The sequence below is a fragment of the Callospermophilus lateralis genome, chromosome 6, assembly GCF_048772815.1.
Source record: "Callospermophilus lateralis isolate mCalLat2 chromosome 6, mCalLat2.hap1, whole genome shotgun sequence".
Classification (NCBI taxonomy): Eukaryota; Metazoa; Chordata; class Mammalia; order Rodentia; family Sciuridae; genus Callospermophilus; species Callospermophilus lateralis.
This window is the reverse complement of record NC_135310.1, coordinates 82,084,358-82,104,981: the sequence shown is the minus strand read 5'-3', so window position 1 is coordinate 82,104,981 and position 20,624 is coordinate 82,084,358. Positions and strand designations below refer to the sequence as shown.

Genomic DNA, 20,624 nt, shown 5'->3' with positions numbered 1-20,624 from the left:
AAAATTCTCTCGCTCTTTAAAAAAAAATAAGGTTTCCATCAACTCCCACTAATGTCATCAAATTATTAATCCATCAATGGATTAATCCACTGAGGTCAGAGCCCTCATGATCCAATCACTTCTCAATATCCCCACCTCTGAACACTGCTGCATTGGGGACTAAATCTTCCACACATAAGCCTTTGAGGAATACTTCATATCTATAACAGGTAGGTTCAGTTGAAAAAAAGGAAGAGGAGGAAACACACTTTGCAATATCACTATTTTCATGTATAGCTCCAAAGAAATTGTGTGACTAGCAATTATTATAATAGTAAATTACATATCTTGAGATCCTTTTAGATCATCCAGAACATTACTCTAGGTGGTTATTCCAAACCAGCAGGTTGAAACAAAGTCATAAGAATTAGACCTACTGGATATATGCATACACACATATACACACATGCAGATCACCATTACCAACATCACCAGCAGTGTAGGCAATGGACTGAAGTAGTACAAAAGCAAATACAGGAACTTATGTCCATAGCAGGGTTGCTCATAATAGCAAAAGTTGGAAACCACCACCCTATCTCTGGCCACAGAATAGTTATAGTGATGTGTTCACACAATAAATACTATTCAGCAATGAAAATGAATTATATTTTGAATAAAACACATGAACACATCTTAGAAATATTAAAAATTACTGTTGGTTGAAAAGACAGTATAACACCAAATATGAGAAAAAAATATTAGCATCAGGCTCCTGATTTGTTAAATGTGCTGTGTGAATTTACACTTGCATACTGCATATGCAATTTGCTACAGAAATATTTAGATACTTATAATTCACAGGCATCTATAAGCACGTTTATACATATGCTATACAAACATTGTCTAAAATGGACTGTGATGGCACAAAAGCCATCACTGGGGAGATGACTACATCTTTTAAAAGGTTTTTAGACCAAAAAGTGAAGAGAATGAACTAAATAATAAGTATTTTACGTGAACCCTCCTTTTTCTCTAGCAATATTTCGACTATTTGTTAAAGGAATAGAATATAGGCATTTGTTATGGTTTCTTGAAAATACTGATATTGGACAAAATAGGAAGTAAGCAGATGATATATCCTTTTATATTTGACATTTTTCTACTGCTCCTTGATAATCACAATATATATATATATATATATATATATATATATATATATATTAATCATCACAATGTTACACTAAGCCAAATGCTTAATTCATATGAAATATCCCAAGATAAAATTTCACTTTTAATCTAGATCATTTAAACTATTCCCCTAAATTAACTTTTAGGTGGGGATTAACAAATTAATATATTTATTAATTAACTCCCAGGTAATGCTATTAACTTGCAAAAGAACATTGAAAACTTTTCTCACACTTGAGAAAAGGGTTTTCTTAATTTGCCTTTATATTGAATTATGCAGAGGTTAACCCAAAATGTTAACTTCTTTTAAAATTTTGCCTGAAAATCAATCTAAATTTTAGAGATTAGTCATTATCTTGAGTTGTGATATCACAATATCCAACACATTAAAATTATTTATATAGTACTTTCACATTTCAAAAATGTTTTCTTTTTGCACACCAGGGATATTGGTGAACCCAAATTGTATAAGAAATGAAAATAGAGTCCTCCCAGGCTGCAAAGGTATATTCACACAGAATCTTGACATACCTGTGTTTGTGTTCATTGGAGTTGTTTTGCCTAGATTCCATTTCTGCTGTCATTTGGTTGGTGACCTCATTCATGTAAAAATTAACTCAAGACAACACTCAAACAATTTCAAGGCTGTGAATATGGCATTTACATATAAAATTACTTGAAAAATTTTCAATAAATTGTCCGTTGCCTACTGTTGGAAGTCACATATAAATTATGGATTTGTTTGAGCCCTTATAAGGTAGGAAGGCTATTTTTCTGAGAACTCCTGGGTGAAATTCCCAGGTTGGAGAAAGCCCAGATCATGCTGGCGTCCTGCCTTAGCTCATAGTCCCTAGGTTCAAATGCATCCACGTGGAGATGGGCGTAACCTGTCAAGCCCCCAACAACTTGTTTTCCCCATTCTTATTCTGCTTTCCTCAAGAAACCTGCAACACTGAAACATATATATTTCTCCTTAAATAAAGGTCTTGGACCCTTTTTCCGTGTTCAGTACCAGTTCCCATGAGGGCTGGAAGAGCAACCCGGTGCCCTGCTTTTAAAACCATTTTCTGTCCCTTGTCTTCTGCTCCTTATTATTTTCAGACTGTTTATTTTCCCAGCCGGTTCACACCTCCAAGCAGGAATCTGCTCTACAGGGGTGCTGGTAACCCTGGCAGCCTACATATAATGAACAAGTCCCTTCTTTGATGATTATGATTATGACATTTAGCTTAACAGGCTGAATAAATTTTTATAGGTACCACTGTTAGAATTCTAACAGTTCAGTTATAGATTTTTATAACAGGTATTATAGGAAGAATTGTCATGACTCAAATGTGAACTTCTGTCTACATCATATGGACCACTGTATACTAATTTGCATATGATGCATTAATTATGAACTGAAATTGTTAGAGACTGCTCCCAGCCAATGCTGAACATGCAGTTGGCATGCATATCCAGGATGGTCAACTTTGATCCAACATCCTTGCCAAATGTTCCTTAGGCTACGCAGCAGTTGAGGATATTTCACCCAACATACCTCCCCTCCTTCTTTCACTTAAGGGTCACACCTGTATTATAGTCTGTTGGATTTTCCAGCCTTTCCGGGCTCCCTATTTTCTTTCACAAATGTTTCCACACAAATATTATGTAAAAAGTTAGATAAAATTATTTAACAAATTTGGGGGAACAAGCTTACAGCTAAATTATGTTAACTCATAATTGCAGATTGGCTCTGTGTTGGAGGACTAATTCAATGCTTATTAGGGAAGGTGTTTGCAACTTTCTTTCTTCACTTCATGCTTGTGTGAAGCCTAAAGGTCAGAGAGAGGTGAATACTCAGGGTCTTCTCAGGTCTCAAGCATCTAGCACAAGGCATGCACATGGCCTTCTGGACTCCCTATTATGCATGATAGCTTTTCAAAGCCTCAATTTTCCCATGTATCTTCTTCCTCGGCATCTTCCTGCCAGGCTTTTGCTTCTGTGTGCTGCTTGCCCCGTCTATTGTCCTTGGCTCAGGGCCACTGTGGCTCATATATTTGCATGTACAAGGTCCTGAAATTTCTCCTTAGCACTGCAATAAATAAATAAAATAAAAACTTTAAAATATTTTTAAATAAAAAGTCTTAAAAGGAGATTGAGTTACTCTTTATAAATCTGTTCAGGTAGCAGATTCTATATCTCATAAGAATAGTTTTGTTTCTTTTTTCACTTATGTATCAGAAACAAAGATCAAAACAACAAAAAAAGCAAATTTCCACATGTAAAAAAATTTTCCTTAAAATTAATGTCATCTATATTTAAGATATTTTACTTCATTTTGAATAAATCAACTTATTCTTAGACATCCATGTTCTTAAGTAATTAATTTCTCTTTCTCATCAGTAGCAAACAAATATTTCAAATTGACTCACAATTTATAACAATAGATTTGCAACAGTCAAAACTCCTTTCAGGGATTCAGCAAATCCCACATTTACTATAATCAGGTTATGGCCATAAGACACAGCTTGCCTGGAAGCTTTACATTAAATAGTATATTTTCTATAGGGACTAAACAGAAAAGCCAAGACTGAATCATGGGTACAGAGGACAATACACAAATGAGATAATTACAGGTTATTTTAATTGGCCCTTGTCAATAATCTAATCAACTTTTAAAAGATTTACACATGAGAAAAATGAAGCTCAAAGATGTAATAATCTTGCTGGGGTTATTCTACTTCTTTACTGTCATTAAGACAAGTCAAACTTCCATTTTTCTAATTCTAAGTCCAGTACTTTTCAGTATACTAACATGTCTAATTAGGTAGAAAGGTACTTCAATGAATCATTTCCACCATTCTTTTCCCTCAAACAGTAATCAATACATGAACAATACATTGAATGCAGAGTTACTAAGTACCACATCGCAAGGATCAGAGCTTTTGTGCTTTGGTCTTTACTGTTCTTAAATATTGAGGAAACTCAGATCATAGTTGATGTTACAACAAAAGAGAAATCAGTAAAAAGCAGTTGCTAGCTGGATGGTGGCAACTGAAGGCTGAAGCAGAATTACAAGTTTGATGCCAGATTGGGCAACTTGATGATACTAAAAAAAGAAAAAAGTGGCTGCTGAAAATGCATTTCACTTGGCTGGTTCTTCTAAGTATATAATTGGTATTAGTATTTGCATATATTAAGGGGGATGGGAAAGGTACCTGGTTCGATTAACTTAGGAGTTTAACAAAACTTCTTAGGTAGAAATGATCATTATAGCACAAAATCAGAAATTCCTCCTTATGTTCTTAATTTGAATAATCTATTATAGACACATTCTTATATATTTATATCTACTATTCTTCATATGAAAATTAGAGTCTTAGGATGTTAATAAAAATGCATACCGATCTGAGCAAACTGCTAGAAAAATAGCAACAGCTTTATAGATCTCAATATCTGTACATTGCTTTTTAAGTTAAATTTTCTCATTCTTCAAAACTCTTCCCAGAAATTTCACATTTGAGAAAACATTTATATAGCATGTTTTTTTGACATATATCTTTAAAATATGAATACTGAAGTATTTATCACTCACTCTAGTAACAAGTTAATAAAAATTCTTAATTTTTATAAAATTTTTGTATCAGGGATTGAACTCAGGGGCACTCGACCACTGAGCCACATTCTTTTTTGAGACAGGGTCTCACTGAGTTGCTTAGCACCTCATGTTTGCTAAGGTTAGCTTTGAACTCGTGATATTCCCGTCTCAGCTTCCTGAGCCATTGGGATTAGAGGTGTGTGCCACCATGCCTGGCAATAAAATTATTTTATATGAACACCTAAAAAGGGCAAATGAGTTTTTATTTTTAATCTTCAGTCATTTTTCTAATTAAATTACATTTGGATACTCAATTTCCTTTAATTGATAGTGATTTTAACATTTCTCTAAACAGGACACTGGAAATTTTAATGAACCAGCATTACTATAATGGCTTCTGCCAAACAACCACTTTGGTAAATTGTCTGTTAAAATTATGTATCAAGAGCTTTGTATATTACAAAGAGCAAATAAAAAACAAAGAAATCATGAGACTTTACAAAAGAGCTTAGAAAAACAAGTTTTCTATTTATTTAAAAATAAGTTTATAGTTACTACATTGCAGGGACAGGAATTCTTACACATACATTCTAGTTTGTATAAAAGGATTCAAAGAATTATGCATCAAAACTAACATAGAAAGTGTCCACGTAACAGTAAAGAAAGTTCCAATCAATATGTACAAAAAGAAAGGGCACTGCTATTGTGGTGTGAGACTGCTGTTTATAACATGATACTCCAGGTCTGGAAGGAAAAAAACCCAAAAACCTCAATAAAGCTAAATAATAATTTGTTTTTAACTCTGTTACTTATTACATACAACAGATTTGCTTGTGTTTAACATTGTTTTCTGTACAAAATAAGCATAATTTTAATTTGAAAATGTGTCAGTTTCAACCTTAACCCTCTAGGTCAGTTACTTTTTAAAAATTGAGCTACATTCTACACATGTCTAAATATCCTGTGACAGGATTAAACAGTTTTCTAAAAGATCTTTTTTATAAGACCTGTCTTCTTGCAGTTTTAATATGGTCCAAAAATGTAACTTTATTTTGTCTCATTTTACAGTCTATCATTGTGATAAATAAACACACATTCAGTAACCAGTATGTGTATGCATTTGTATGCATCTGCTTTATACGCTTGTGTACTACATACCATCTTGAACCTATTTTCTTATCTCCTTGAATGTAGAAACTCAGTCACACAATATTATGTATTTGGTTTGTGCCATATAAGGTTAATTTCCTGATAATTTTATCTGCATTAAAAAAGTATTCCAAAACAGCTATCAAAACTAAAAATATATATTTATAGCTCAGATTTTCTACTCACTTTTGTAGTGTGTATAAGGTTTATCGCTGGAGTGCTCAAAGTGGTACTTACAGTCTTCTGACTCAATGACCTCTTCCTGGGTACTGTACATAGTTCAAAATGACTTTTCATTTGGAGTGCTTTGCTAGTTAAGAAAATAGTTTCTTAGTAAATGTAATATTAATTTAGCGCAAATCACTTGGAAACAGGGAAAGTAAGCGGGAGTGCAAAGATGGAAGCAAGGAAAGGTATATTTTTCCAACTTTAATAGGAAGATAAATTCTTACCTAAATAAAACTAAACCACTGCCTAACCTGTTATGTTAGAAACATTTTCTATGTAAATTGGGACCTGTAATCCACAGAAGATAAAGTAATTCCTCTATTATAACTTTTAAAATCATACATCTCCTGCATTTAAGATGAACATTTATAGCCCTTTAATCACTCAAGTATCTTGGTCCTTTCAACGTACTCAAAAATAAATTTCAGTCAACAAAAACCTTCAGAATAACGTTTTCTTTAGATAGAAAACTGAAAATCAAAATTATTTCCAGATTATACTTGAGAAAAATATATAGGCATCAACGAATACAATGGAATGTCAAAATTAAAGTAATACTTCTAACTGGAGAAACTACATTATGAATAATACTTTGTAACAGGTAAATGCTAATATCAAACAAGATAAAATGTCATTTCAATATACTTGTTAGACAATTTGCTACACTGCAGATAAGGGACAGTTTTAGATATTAACATACGTGCTGTATGAGGATCTTTTCTCTGCTTACTGTTTCTTAAACTTAATTCATTTCCAGGTGATACTTAATTCAGTCAATTCTATGTCTCAGATGTGACCTAAACAAGCTCACACATATTCTATGATTTTTCTAATTAAACTTAAGGAGGAAAGACAGTTTTGTAATAATGCCACCAGTCTGCAATGAATTTGGGAATTGAAAATAAGGCCTCATTTAATTCATAAATATATACAAAAAATGGTTCCATGCTATAATAGCAGATTGCAAATAATAAAATTTAAGATGCTAAATATCCATTGCCAAAGGTTATAAGACTATCATTGGATTGAATATTTAAAACTACTCAGTGGTCATATTCAAATTTTGTAAGATTCATCTGGGGCTTGAGAATATTAGGGAAGAGAGAACATTTAGGCTTGGGTATTCATCAACATGTAAATTAATTTCCACATTCCATGCATGTAACAAGTTATATTTCAGAAACTTGCAGCAAACTTGAGATTGTTATATTGCTCACCTATAAGACAAATGCTAATGTTTCATTCTGACTTAGAAACAGTACATACATAACTTTACTGTCTTAAAGAGGGTATTTTTCCAAGTGGTAAAACAAAACAAAAACATGGCAATGACTTAAATTTCTTAATTCAATTTTTGCAATGTATAGAATCTAAATTATAAAAATATATTTGGTATTACCAATACATTTTTAAGTGTTTCTGTTACAAATAATCTGATCCAAGTAATTTTGCTTTACTAAGAAACCAGTGTATGAAAATGTCCAAATATGGTCAAATATACAGTATCTTTAGAATAGGTACAATACATTTACTTGTTATAGGAAAGATGGCAAATACTCTTTTTTCTGCTCAAGAGTTGGAGCTAATCCATACACTATATAGAGGTACTCTAAGACTGTGTGCACTGTTTCTTTTTCTATACACACCTCAAAACTATACACATTTTTTTTTTACAAAAATGGATTTTATAGTCTATCCTTTCTTTATAACACAATGCAGATAACATCAGGAAATTATATTTTCAAATAGATTGCCTTCAAAAACAACTAATTATTTTAATGCCTTAAATTTCAAACATACAATTTCAATAATGGTGTAACTGAAAGATTCATTTTTCTATATAACCAAGCCATCCATTTCTGCATTATGAAGAGTTTAACTACTGAATTTCAATTATATAGTTAAATATATCTGTTAGAAAAAAATAAATATACAAAAAACCTGAAAAATTTGAAATTATTATTCAACTGCAAAATCACAGCAATCCAGTCAAGATCTGGAAAATGGTTTACTTAATTTCACAGGAGGATTTCTGTACAAATTTCGTTACAAATGATCTAAAAAGCCAAAATGCATCACTTTTCATTCTTCTTCAAGACAGTCAAATGACAGTTAACATTTAACTTATCGGAAATAAGTAAAGAATAATTATTATATATTTTGCCAAGGTTCAATTAAAGACTTTATTTTTCTACATTAGGGTCATGCTGATACATATTTTTCCAATCCTTGCTTTTTAAAAATGTAGTATTTGAAAATTTTGGTTACATTTTTGTACCATATCAGTCCTCAGAAAATACTACATTCTTTAAACTTTTTAAAAAATGGACAATAATTTTTAAACAATAGAAATGGTATTTATGTTGGTTCTTAAGGTATAAAATAACTAACTGTACCATAAACAAATAAATAACTGCTTTCCTTTTCCATAGCAGTACATATAGTAATACATTCTCCTAAGTCATATAGTTATCATTTACAATAGACAACTTAATTTTACTAATGATGCAAAAAATAATAGAATACAAGGCACAATCATTAAATGGAGTTTTTCTTTAGGGTGTATACTGACATACCAGCGTGATAAGGATACCGTAAAAAGTGCAGAAAAAACACAATGTGCAATGAGACCACTGTATAAAACATGATTGCATAAAAAGTGATTTGGCCTATTTTAACCTTTAATAATTGAAAATAACCAATCTTCCCCTTAAAATTAAACTATAAAGTATGACATTTTAAAATTATTTTTATTCTACCACTATCTAAAAAATCCTGAAAAAAGGAATTTATACCTGGGTAATAGTATATAAGTATGTGTTTGTATATATATTTAATTATACCCATTTATCAATATATACACATACACACACAGACACATTTCTTTGTAAGTCATTTTAGCCTATCAGATATGTCTAAAGTTTAGAAATGACATTAATCCAGATCAACAAGTAAACATCAAATCCCATACCTTTTTTCCTGTATCTTCCTTGAATCCTTTAACCACTTAAAACATTTCTCTAAGACATCTCTGTCAAAGGACCCGCCAGTGCATTATTTTCTACTATTAGTACCAAAAAAAGAATATATCTCAGCATAACTCTTTAATAACTTGCTCTTTAGAATATATAGCCTTTCCAATATTGAAAAGTGTATGCTGTCCTGACAGTCAAAAAACAGGCTTTCCACTGCACTGATTCTCAGTCTTTGGCACAATAAACAGAGATTGAGAGACTGATATAAGAATCAAGGTCTGAAAAATTAGACAGTCAAATGTTTTCCAATGTGGATATGTTTCCTTTTCATCAGCACATTTTGAGTTTGGCAGAAATGGAATAAAGCAAAAGCCTTCTCTAGATATTTTGTAGATGAACGTTCTGTAACTAAAATTAAACCTTTTAGGGAATCAAATGGTAGGAATTTTATCTTTAGAGGAAACACATTCCTTAAATTTACTGCTACTCTATGTAACATCTGTCTTCCTAGGGGCATGACCTCTGTTTCAAGAAAAAAATGTATCTTGCTTGATCAAAAATAATTCATTTTAATATGAAATGTTCTATCATTAGGAGTATTATGCTCCTTAAGAGTGTAGCAGAACTGTCTCTTTCATAAATAAATCAGGAATTCATTATAGGTCCTCAATTTCTTATGTTTCAAACAGTGAATGAAATGAATATGGAAATGTATAACCTATCTAAGGGCAATAAATAGCAAACATTTAAAATATATATGTATATATTTATATATATATATATATTCATTTAAAGAAGTGAAGTGTCTTCTAAGATTTTTTTTTTTTTGCAAGTCAAATCATAACATTCCCTAATCCACCATAGCAGCAAGGAAGCAGAAATGTTAGCTCTACTTATTCCTTAACTGTACCTGTTTTATAGATTTTGAAGTAAAATATTTTGGTTCAAGTTACCAACCAATTAAATTTGCTTTTGCTTTTTCAGTCAACTTTCGGACTCGTCCTCTACTAGAAGTTCCAAAAGTCAAAGAGGTGTCTTCAAACAACAGCTGCCTTTGCTCCTCTTCCGAGTCATCCTCATTATAGAAAGCTGTCCTTCGACCTTGGTTTCTAGTTCTCATGTGGGGTTCAGAGCTTTTGAGCTCTTCAAACTCTTCTTCTTCATCTATAACAGGATCATCAGTCTTTTTTCGGTTACTTCTCCTTAGCATTTTAACATTTGCAGGAACTATAAGATCTGAATCTAGTTTTTGTGTTTTCATCTTCCTTTTGGGTTTTCTGCCTCCACGACTCTTTTTCTGTAACAAATCCTCCTTAACCATATTACTTTCAGAAAGAAAATTGCATGTTGAAGAAGGAACCACTTCATCTCTGATGGGATGCATGTTATTTTGCTCTGAATTTTCTGCCTTTGCGTACTGTAGCTTTTTGGGCTTTCTACCCCTTTTCTTGTGTATAATTTCACCACTATTGGTATTAACTTCTACCTTAGGTTTCCTTCCAGGTCCCCTCTTCACAAGTTTTGATGGCTGTCCTCCATGGCCATTTACTTGAATGGTTCCTGGTACAAGAGCATTGTTCTTACAATCTCCTACAAAGGAACAACAGCACATTTAATATATGGAATTGTTTTCTTTATCTGAACCTCAAACCAGTCAATAAGGAACACTTATATGTAATAACATGATCCAACAAAGAGCTAACAGCTGCAAAAGATTTTAATGGTTAGTGATAGCCTCTTGAGGGAAATAAAAGCTCAGCGCAAATAATAACTTAGACGATAGCTGGAATTAGCAAAGGTCTCTTATTTCTACTATCAGGTGTCAATATTTATAATAAATCACTATTAATGAGTATATGTACATATATTTTTGGTATTGGAATTGAATGCAGGGGTGCTTTTCCACTGAGTTACATACCTGGTCCTTTTTATTTTGAGACAGGGTCTCACTAAATTGTTGGGATTACAGGCATGAGCCACCATGCACAGCTAAATGTCTTAACTTCTGTACCATTCTTCCTTATACCTGATTATTTGTAATACTCAAAATTTTCATATAAATCAAACTGGGAGCTCCAGTATTGCAATGCTAAAACCTAATCATTATATACATCTGATTTCTCTAGGATTCAGGACTAGCATAAGTCAGGCCAATAAACCCTTTGAAATTTGGTTTAGAAAGCAATCAGATTAAAAAATGCAAACATTCACAGTCACTTGCTTATTCATTCAAACACTTATTATTCACCATATGCCAAATACAAGTTATTTAAGAATAAGTTAATTAAAAATAAGGAGCCCATATTCTTCTGTGGACAAAGACACATGAAAAATAATAATTTTATCAACATGTTAAGTACCACAATAGTAGTAAAGAGGATTTTCCAGAAACAAAGAAGAAAGTGCTTGATTGTACCTAAAAAGAACACAGTAGGATTCCTGGAGATAATATTTCAAAATTTGAAAGGTAATAAATAGATCTTTAAAAAACTACAAGGAAAAAAGAAACTTCAAAAATGGGGGCAGGGGGAAGACAAAGACATTTAGGTGCTTCCATGTGGTTTCGGGTGGCTAGGACATAATTGGGAGAAATAACATTAAGGAAACCTGGAATTTGTTAAGCAAGAGCCAAGGAATGAAAAGTCTTGCTTAATAGCTGGGAAGGAAAAATTAAAATCTGATTCCATGTATTATTTGAGCAAGAAATGATTTTAATTCTGTGTATGTGCATGTGCACACACGTGCTAAAGATCAGTGATCAGAAAGATTACTTTGGATGCAATATGGAAGGTGGATTGGGTAAGAAAGAGCTGAAAAATGAAACAGAAAGACTAGTTAGGGAACCTAAGTAGTCTAAGAAATTATGTAGGCCCGAAATAAGGTCAAAAGTGAGAATTGATTTAAGCTATGCAATAGGGGCAGAAACAACAAAAACTAAAGACTACTGAATAGATATGGATGCTGAAGAGAAGGCTAGGATGACTTCCTGATTATAAGCTTATGAAAACAGGAGATCTCAATGCCATTAATCAATATGAGGACATTTCACCAATAATATTAAATTGAGTGAGGTTTTTACAAAGAAACATTGAAGAAGAAATGTCTTAGACACAGTTTGGAAGTCATGAGACAAAATGCTTATTATTGGGTTGTCTGAGGTAAGGAATATATATCGTTTTAACATGCCATATGGTATATTGAGTTATTTTCTCCATCTTTCAAACATAAAACCTTTAGAACAAAAAAATTGCACTTCAAAAGAACTCAGCAGCTTAACTATAAGGAACTAACAGTTATATATTAAACTGGAAGTCTGACTGTAGACAACCATAATGAATTAGTAGAGGTTAGTGTACTGTATTTTTTGGGGGGCTGGCATGGGTACTAGGGATGGAACCCAGGGGCACTTAACCACTGAGCCACATCCCCAGCCCTTTTTATGTTTTATTTTGAGACAGTGTCTTGCTAAATTGCTGAGGCTGGCTTTGAATTCATGACCCTCCTGCTGCAGCCTCCCAAGCTGCTGGGATTACAAGCATGTGTCAATGTGTCCGGTGAGTATATATTATATTTTATAATCTATAACAATCAAAAATTTTTTTTAGAAAAGTGAAGAATGTTTCAATAGGTTAACTAAATATACTTTAAACTCCGAGGATCTATTTCTTTAGATTTTGTAATATTCAGAAATATATTAAAAGTCTTTTATTTTAGAATGTGTTATTATTTCCATATGTTTAAAAAAATTTAATGACAAATAGTTTGCTTTTGACATAAAACTGCAAATCAAAGGGTGTCTTACTATATTTATCAACTAATAAAGACTATATGATTTTTAAGCAGGCAATCAAAAAGTAGATAAAAATCCAACCACACCAAAAAAAAAAAAATCATTTGTAAGAAAGATCTACTATACTCAAAAGGATACAAGTAACATCTTACCTTGCTCAGTAACAGATGATGACTTTGAAAGAGTGGATGCCTTTGAAAGCACAGAAGATTTCATTTTACGTTTGATGGGTTTTTCCCTTTCCACGTTTTCTTTTGCAGTATTATTCCTAGTGCCAGGACTAAAAGTGGATTGACCAGGACTCGAAAGAGTATTCAAGGTTTTGGAATGTTTCACAGAATTTTCTAGTACTAAAACACACACAGAGAAGATTAAAAAAGTTTGGGACTGCGTCTAATATGATTTGCTTAAATTATTCTAAGGGTCAAAACTTAAGGGATACTTAAAAATTTCCTCAGAAAATCTACTTTCTCTCTTTCTCTCTCTTTTTTTTCCCCCAATGCTAAGGATCCAACCCAGATCCTTTTGCTTCAGATCAAATGCTCTAACTCTGAGCTACAACTCCAGTCCAAGAAACCTACTTTCTAATAAGAAAAAGGCATACCCAAGGAGACAATCTTAACAGTTGCAGCCTCTTTAGAAGCTGCAGTTCAAGATTATGAAAGCAAGCCTTGGCAAACTGCTAGCACGTCTATATACTAGAATTTAACTTCAGGCAGTTTGGGTCAGTTTGTTGTTATTATTGAGCATTATTCTACATTGATATTCTTACACATCAATTTTCTTTTTCTTATTAAAAACTTTTTTTTAAATGGAGAAAACAATAAAGCCAGTAAAAGACAATAGCATCTGCAGGAAATTATCCAAGCCCACTGCAAAGTAAAATCTTAAAAAAAAATCATCATACACCCTTCAATTTAGAAACTGTCTTACTTGTTTTCCCTGGCACTGCAGATGTATTAGCTTTTGGAATAAAATTCTTTGCAGCTGATGAAGTAGATGGTTGCTCAGTAGTGGTAACTGGATCTATAATTACTCGGTTGCTTCTGGTTCGAACCACAGAACTGGATTCTGTTTTACCATTTATCTGAGCAGCATTATGCCTTGGTGGTACTGATCGTGTAGGTGTAGAAAATGGAGAGGTAGAGATTTCTGACTTTAACTGGGATTTTACAATCCTTTTCTTCCTTTCAGGGCTGTAAGTAAGATCACATTGTTCATCATTCTTACAGCTCTATGAGTGAATAAAATAGTTTTATAATACTGTTGGATTCAATATTTGTACTATTATGAAATATGTTAAAATATGAGATTTGTAGTGGATTTCATATGGTTGTGAGCCTTTGAAAAGTGAATATTTAGTGAAGGATTGCCATAAATGCTACAGTTATATGACAGAAAGCATGATGCCATCACTACCCTAAAAATGCTGTTTTACTGTATAGATTTAGCAGTTTGAATTTAAGCACTTACACTAGTAAAGCTTTAGTTTAAAAGATTAAAAATCCTCCACATCATAGGAACTTGCATGTCAAATATATCATTCTGCAATATAGGGAATAGTAAAGGAAGTATTAAAAAACACCAAATTCTATCATTTAGATGACAAAGTTATAGATTACTTAATGCCACTGAAAAGAAATTAAATACCTTGATGCGGCACTACTGGAAATAGAACTACTTCTGTTTCTTTTCTTCTTCCTTTTGGTTATAGTATTTCTTTTATGAAAACGCAGAGCAGATTTATAATCTGATAAAACTGAACTAATATGTTCTTCAAAGAAAGCAGATAGGCGCAAACTCATGCTGTAAATCTATGGAAAAAAAAAACAACCCACAACACTGTGTTCAAACACTCTGTAAGGGAAAATGCCCATTTAGTGAATTTTGTAACTTAAATATTTTTCTAGTAAATTTTATCAGCATTTAAATATTGCTTTATATTACTTTTCCAATCTCTATTGAGGTAAAGTAAACTAAAAAATTTTCACCATTAATTTTGTGTTTGTATTAGAAATTTCCCAAGATTTGAGATTCTTAAAAAGTTCTACTCTGAATTCAGATGGTGCATACTGACAAAACTACTCATTATTAACTTTATCATATCAAAACCATGCCTGAGGGTTTGAATTCATTTTCCATTGCTACCTAGATTTAGCATCTACTCCTTCTCATTACACTGTCATGTATCATTCTTTGCGTATCATTCTTTGGAAAAAGAACGGTAGATGATATTAATCAAACTACTTCAAGAAAAATAGCCATTCCTAAACACCAAAGAATAACCCCAATGTTACTTCATAGAGGAACTAAGGAGTAGCAGGACACTATTAAGAACTCAACAGTCAGAATGACAGCTATTAAGAATATAAACAATAAGTGTTGGTGAGTATGTGGGGAACAAAGGACACTCAAACATTGCTGGTGGGTCTGCAAAATGGTGCAGCCAGTATGGAAAGCAGTATGGAGATTCCTTGGAAAGCTGAGAGTGGAACCACCATTTGACCCAGGTATCCCACTCCTCTCAGTCTATACCCAAAGGACTTAAAAACAGCTTACTACAGGGATACAGCCACATCAATGTTTATAGCAGCACAATTCATAATAGCTGAACTGTGGAACCAACCTAGATGACCTTAAGTAGATGAATAAATAAAGAAAATGTGGTATACATACACAATGGAATATTATTTAACATTAAAAGAGAATAAAAATATGGCTATTGCTAATGTATGGAGTTGGAGAATATAATGCTAAATGAAGTTAGCCAATCCCATAAAACCAAATGCCAAATGTTTTCTCTGATTTTAGGGTGCTGATTCATAATGTGGTGGGGGTGGTGGTGGGGGACATGGGAGGATTAGATGAACTCTAGAAAAGGCAAAGGGGAGGGATGGGTAAGGAAGGGAAATGAGGATAGGAAAGATGGTGGAATGAGATGGACATCATTATGCTAAGTACATGTATGAAGGCACAAATGGTGTGACTCTACTAGGTGTATAACCAGAGATATGAAAAATTGTTCTCTATATGGGTAATATGAATTGCAATGCATTCTGCTGTCATATATAACAAGTTAAAATTTTTAAAAAAGAGAACACAATAAAAAGTTAATTTTACTCTATTTAAAAAGAAGGCAACATTTGGCTACTTAATATACTTTTCCTTTAGATAAACATAAAGCAAATAAAATTAAATACCCTTGATCTTTTGCTTGGTGTATATGCTTTGGAATTACTAAAAATAAGTCTGACATCTTTACATAACTCCATTGGTGACTCATAATTCCCAGCTTCTAAGGTTTCTCTAACAGTAGCAAAATCCATTGGAGTGTCGATGATGTCCCTGTAGTCCTAGGAGAGAGAAGACAGGCAGTATTATTACTACCACAAAGCATTATTTTCAGTACAAGGATTCACACAGGCATTTCATGATGAGTAGAAGCTCTAGACCTGTAAATAATTGCTCTTGTTTTTTAAAAAAAGCCCCAAAACATAAAATTTAAATGCTATTGACTCACTGAAACACAACTGTTAAATTATAACTGATAAAACATAAACAATAAAAGTAAGGTAATATTCCATTGATGTGAAGGCTGAAGTTCTAATAATGTCAACTTCAGTACAATAATTGGGAGCTTTGAAGTAATCAAGAAGTATGAATGTAAATAGTTCTCACAAAGTGTGCTTGATTCCATATAGGAGTACCAAATTGATCGAGGTATCTATTTTCCCAATTGTATGTAAAATAAGGCAAAAGCCTGGAAGGAATAAATGAGGCAAGTGAAAGCAGAAGAGCAACAGATAATGATCACAATATGTTGTAAGATTATAACATTATCAAAATAGGATATATTTTACAAAGGACAAAAAGCATTGCATCTTTTCAATAGCCTTGAAGATTTAACTATTTTTTTGAAGTATAACAATTATATTTTGTACAATCAAGTTTAAAGTATGGTAATATGTTTGATCATAAAGTAAAGAAAGTGCAATGTAAGATGAAATTTTTACCTTTATAAATTTTTTATTTTTTCCTGTCCAACATATATGCTTATTTCCTTTTTAAAATTACACTAGCTAGTATTACCACTACTATGTTGAACACAATAGTTAAAATGCTTTCAATCTTAAAACAGGAGAAACAGTTTTTCACTGTTATGCACAATGTTAGCTATGGGTTTTTTTAATAGATCTTTATTGCCTTGTGAATGTACCCCTTTGTTTTTAGTTTTCTTAATTTGTATCATGAAGGGTGTGACATGTTTTTAAAATAATTCGTTTTTGTCTATTTGACATCTAATTCATCACAGGATCAATTTTATTGCTATATTGTCTGTATTTTGGCATCTGGTGGCCTTACCGACCTGGCGGGGGGTATGGGGGGAGCTCTTCCAGGGCTAGCCAATTCCTTTCTTTTGTACTGGGGATTAAACCCAGGGGTGCTTTACCAGTGAGCTATAAAAGATACTAAAGGGTTAAACTGAGAACATGCAAACCAACCTGAATATAGTGTTCCAACTACCACCTTTTCCAATTCTCAAACTTCAGGTCAACATTTCTACTGCCCTTCAATGATCCTAGATAACTATCCAAGACTAGTTATCTAGTCTTGGATAATAATTATCTAGTTATCCAAGACTAGATAACTAGAGACCACCTGTATACTCCAGAGCCCACAGGGCTGGGGTTATAGCTCAGTGGTAGAGCACCTCTGGCTTTAATCCCTAAGCTGTTTACTCTGACTTGCTGCGCCTTTCCCACAGAAATCCCCAACAAAAGGTTGCTAAGTTTTTTCATAGCTCTTGCCTTCTGCCACCTAACCAAAACCTGGTGCTTTCCCTGTGGTATAGGGTGACCCCCACCTTCTCTGGGACAAGGACAATAACTTTCTTTCTTTCAAGCTTATTTTTAGTTGCTTTTATGGACACAGTGATTTTACTACACCCTATCTAAAATGTCCTTTTTTTTAAGGATAAGTATGAAATTTTGTCAAATGCCTTTTCTGTTATTAATTGATATCATGTGGTTTTTCTTCTTTAGCTTGTTAAAATGACAGATTACACCACCTGCTTCCTGAATACTGAACTAACTTTACATCACTGGATAAATACTACTTGGTCACAGTATATAATCACTCTTTAAATTCCCGAGTTCTATTTGCTGTTATTAAGAGTTTTTGCATTTTATTCCTTTGAACTATTTTTGTCTGGTTTTGATAATATTGGAATTACAGAATGAGTTAGTACATGCTCATTCTATTTTATCTTCTGGAAGAGATTGTGAAGAATTTTATTAATTCTTCTTTAAAATATGTGGTAGAATTTTCCAGTGAAGTCATGTGGGACTAATGATTTCTTGTTTTTGAAATTTTTGAACTGCAAGTTAAATTTCCTGCTGGATATGGTGGCATACAACTATAACTCAGGAGGGTGAAGCAGGAGGATGCCAAGTTCAAAGGCCAGCCTGCACAACTTAGCAAAAACCTGTCTCAAAAAATAAAAAAGGCTGGGGATGTAGTTCAGTGGAAGAGCACTTTTAGGGTTCAATTCCTAGAATCACCCCCACCACCCAAAACCCAACCAACCACCAAAAAAAAACCAAGTTAAACATCCTAATCATTACAGAGCTACTCAAAATTATTATTTTATATTGAATGAGTTGTGGTAGTTTTTAAGTATTAGTCCATTTCATCTAAGTTGTCAAATTTGTTTGTAGTAGTTTAAATGTTTCCTTTATTATCCTTTTGATATGTGCAAGGTTTATGATTATATCCCCAATACTAGCAATTTGTATCTTCTCTTAGCTTCATAAATCATGTTTAGGAGAGGGAAGAAGGTTCTGTTATGTTCCCCAGGCTGGTTTAGAACTCCTGGGCTCAAGTAATCCTGATGCTTCAGTCTCCTGAGTAGGTCAAACTACAGACAGGCACATGCCACTGCACCTAATGTTAGCTTTGGAAATCTTAATAAAGGTATGTCAATTTTTATTGATCTTTTCAAAGAACAAGCTTATGGTTTCATGGATATTTTTCTTTTAGTTTTTGAGTTTCACTGATTTCAGGTCCATTATTTCCCTTTTGCTTATTTTTGGTCTATTTTAATATTCTTTTTCTAGAGTCTTAAATAAGAAGCAGATTGCAGACTTCCAATGCATTCTTCAGTATACATTTAGTGCTATAAATTTTTGTATTGCTTTAACTGTATACCACAAATTTTGATATGTTGTATTCATTTTTATGGAGTTACACGTAATTTTTAAAAAATTCCCAGGAGAACTGTTTTATCCATGGATTATTTACAAGTGCTTTGTTCAGTTAGTAAGTGCTTGGAGAATTTCCTGTTAATTATTTCTAGTTTGATTTCACTGTGGTTGGAGACACACTGTACCATTTCAATGAAGTTTGTCATTTTACTTTTGTATTCTCTTTGTTCTACCTTTTTTGTCTTTTACTTTTCCCCAACCTTCTTGTGTGTTACCTGAACAAGTTTTAGAATTCCCATTTTGATTTACTTCTAGTGTTTTCGCCTGTATCTCTTTGAACAGCTTTTTAAAATGGTTATTCTAGGTATTTTAAATACATTTTGGTATATATATATATACACCAAAGACTACTGGCATCAAAATTTTACCAGTTCAAGTGAAGTAGAGAAACCTCCCCACTCCGCTATGTTCCTTTTTCTTTTCATTTATGATGTAACTGTCTTAAATATTTCTTCTACATACACTGAGAATCATAATAGATGCTATAATTTTTAAATGTAACTTTCAAAATTATATTTAATTAAAGTAAAAGCACATTTTACCAGCTTTAGTGTAATACAGAAACTTTTCCATCCCTTATTTTTTGATCTTCAAGTTCACAGATTCTTTTCTGTTTTCTCCTGTAATTAATATTATTATTTTCATTTAGTTTTTTTTTTAAAATATTTTTTTTTAGTTGTCAATGGACTTTATTTATTTGTATGTGGTGCTGAGAATCAAACCTAGTGCCTCACACATGCTAGGCAAGCGTTCCACCACTGAACCACAACCCCAGATCTCATTTAGTTCTGAGCTTTGTTGAGACTATTTTTTGTTTCAAGTATGATTTTTACTACTCAAATATTTTCATAATGCTACTTAATGATTGACTTTTTTCATTCAACTGGGTTGATATTGTGCTAGGTCTTGGAATAAATGATTTTTTTATTGAAACCTGCATATTTTGGGTATAAAAATGATTCTTTAAAAAAGCTTGTATTTTAGTTGGTGGCCTCCTCTGTGTGCTGCTGACAGAGGGAGGAGAGGGAATATTGCCTTGAAAGTCAGGTTCTAGTGAAGAGGATTTCCTTGTTACTGCTAGGAAAGGATAGGAGCACATATTCCTTCATGGACTTCCACTGATAACACCTAGGTTGTAATGCCTTGTTACTGTTCCCTACAGGGCCTCTACCCACACTATGGGTAATGAAAGGCCTAACTCTCCATTAGACCTCTACTGACACTATGATAACGAGAAAGAGGAAAGGTACCTCATTACTGCCAGAGGGGTGGAACTTTCTATTTCCCTTATAGTCTCCACTGGTATCTGAAGGAAGAAAAAAAGGTGGCCTCTCCACTAATCTTTGATAATGGGAAAGGTATAAGGGGCACAGTTATTTTTCTGTTATTTGGCTGAAGTACAGCAGTGTGTATCAGTTTTCTGTATTGCTAGTCTGGCCCTTTGCTGATTCTTCTAGAGAAAAAAAGAGCTA

At 32.9% G+C, this 20,624-nt stretch overlaps 1 protein-coding gene across 1 annotated transcript in view; it reads right to left on the bottom strand.

Moving 5' to 3' along the window:
* Positions 1-5,298: 5,298 nt before the first annotated feature.
* Phip (PHIP subunit of CUL4-Ring ligase complex) overlaps positions 5,299-20,624 on the bottom strand; it is a 127,061-nt gene continuing 111,735 nt past the window's right edge. The window contains exons 36-40 of the mRNA XM_076858473.2: positions 16,090-16,242; positions 14,540-14,703; positions 13,823-14,085; positions 13,042-13,239; positions 5,299-10,689 (exon numbers count right to left, since the gene is read on the bottom strand). Of these exons, the coding sequence (XP_076714588.1) occupies positions 10,049-10,689; positions 13,042-13,239; positions 13,823-14,085; positions 14,540-14,703; positions 16,090-16,242 (1,419 nt within the window). The 3' untranslated portion in view covers positions 5,299-10,048. The remainder of the gene's footprint in view (positions 10,690-13,041; positions 13,240-13,822; positions 14,086-14,539; positions 14,704-16,089; positions 16,243-20,624) is intronic.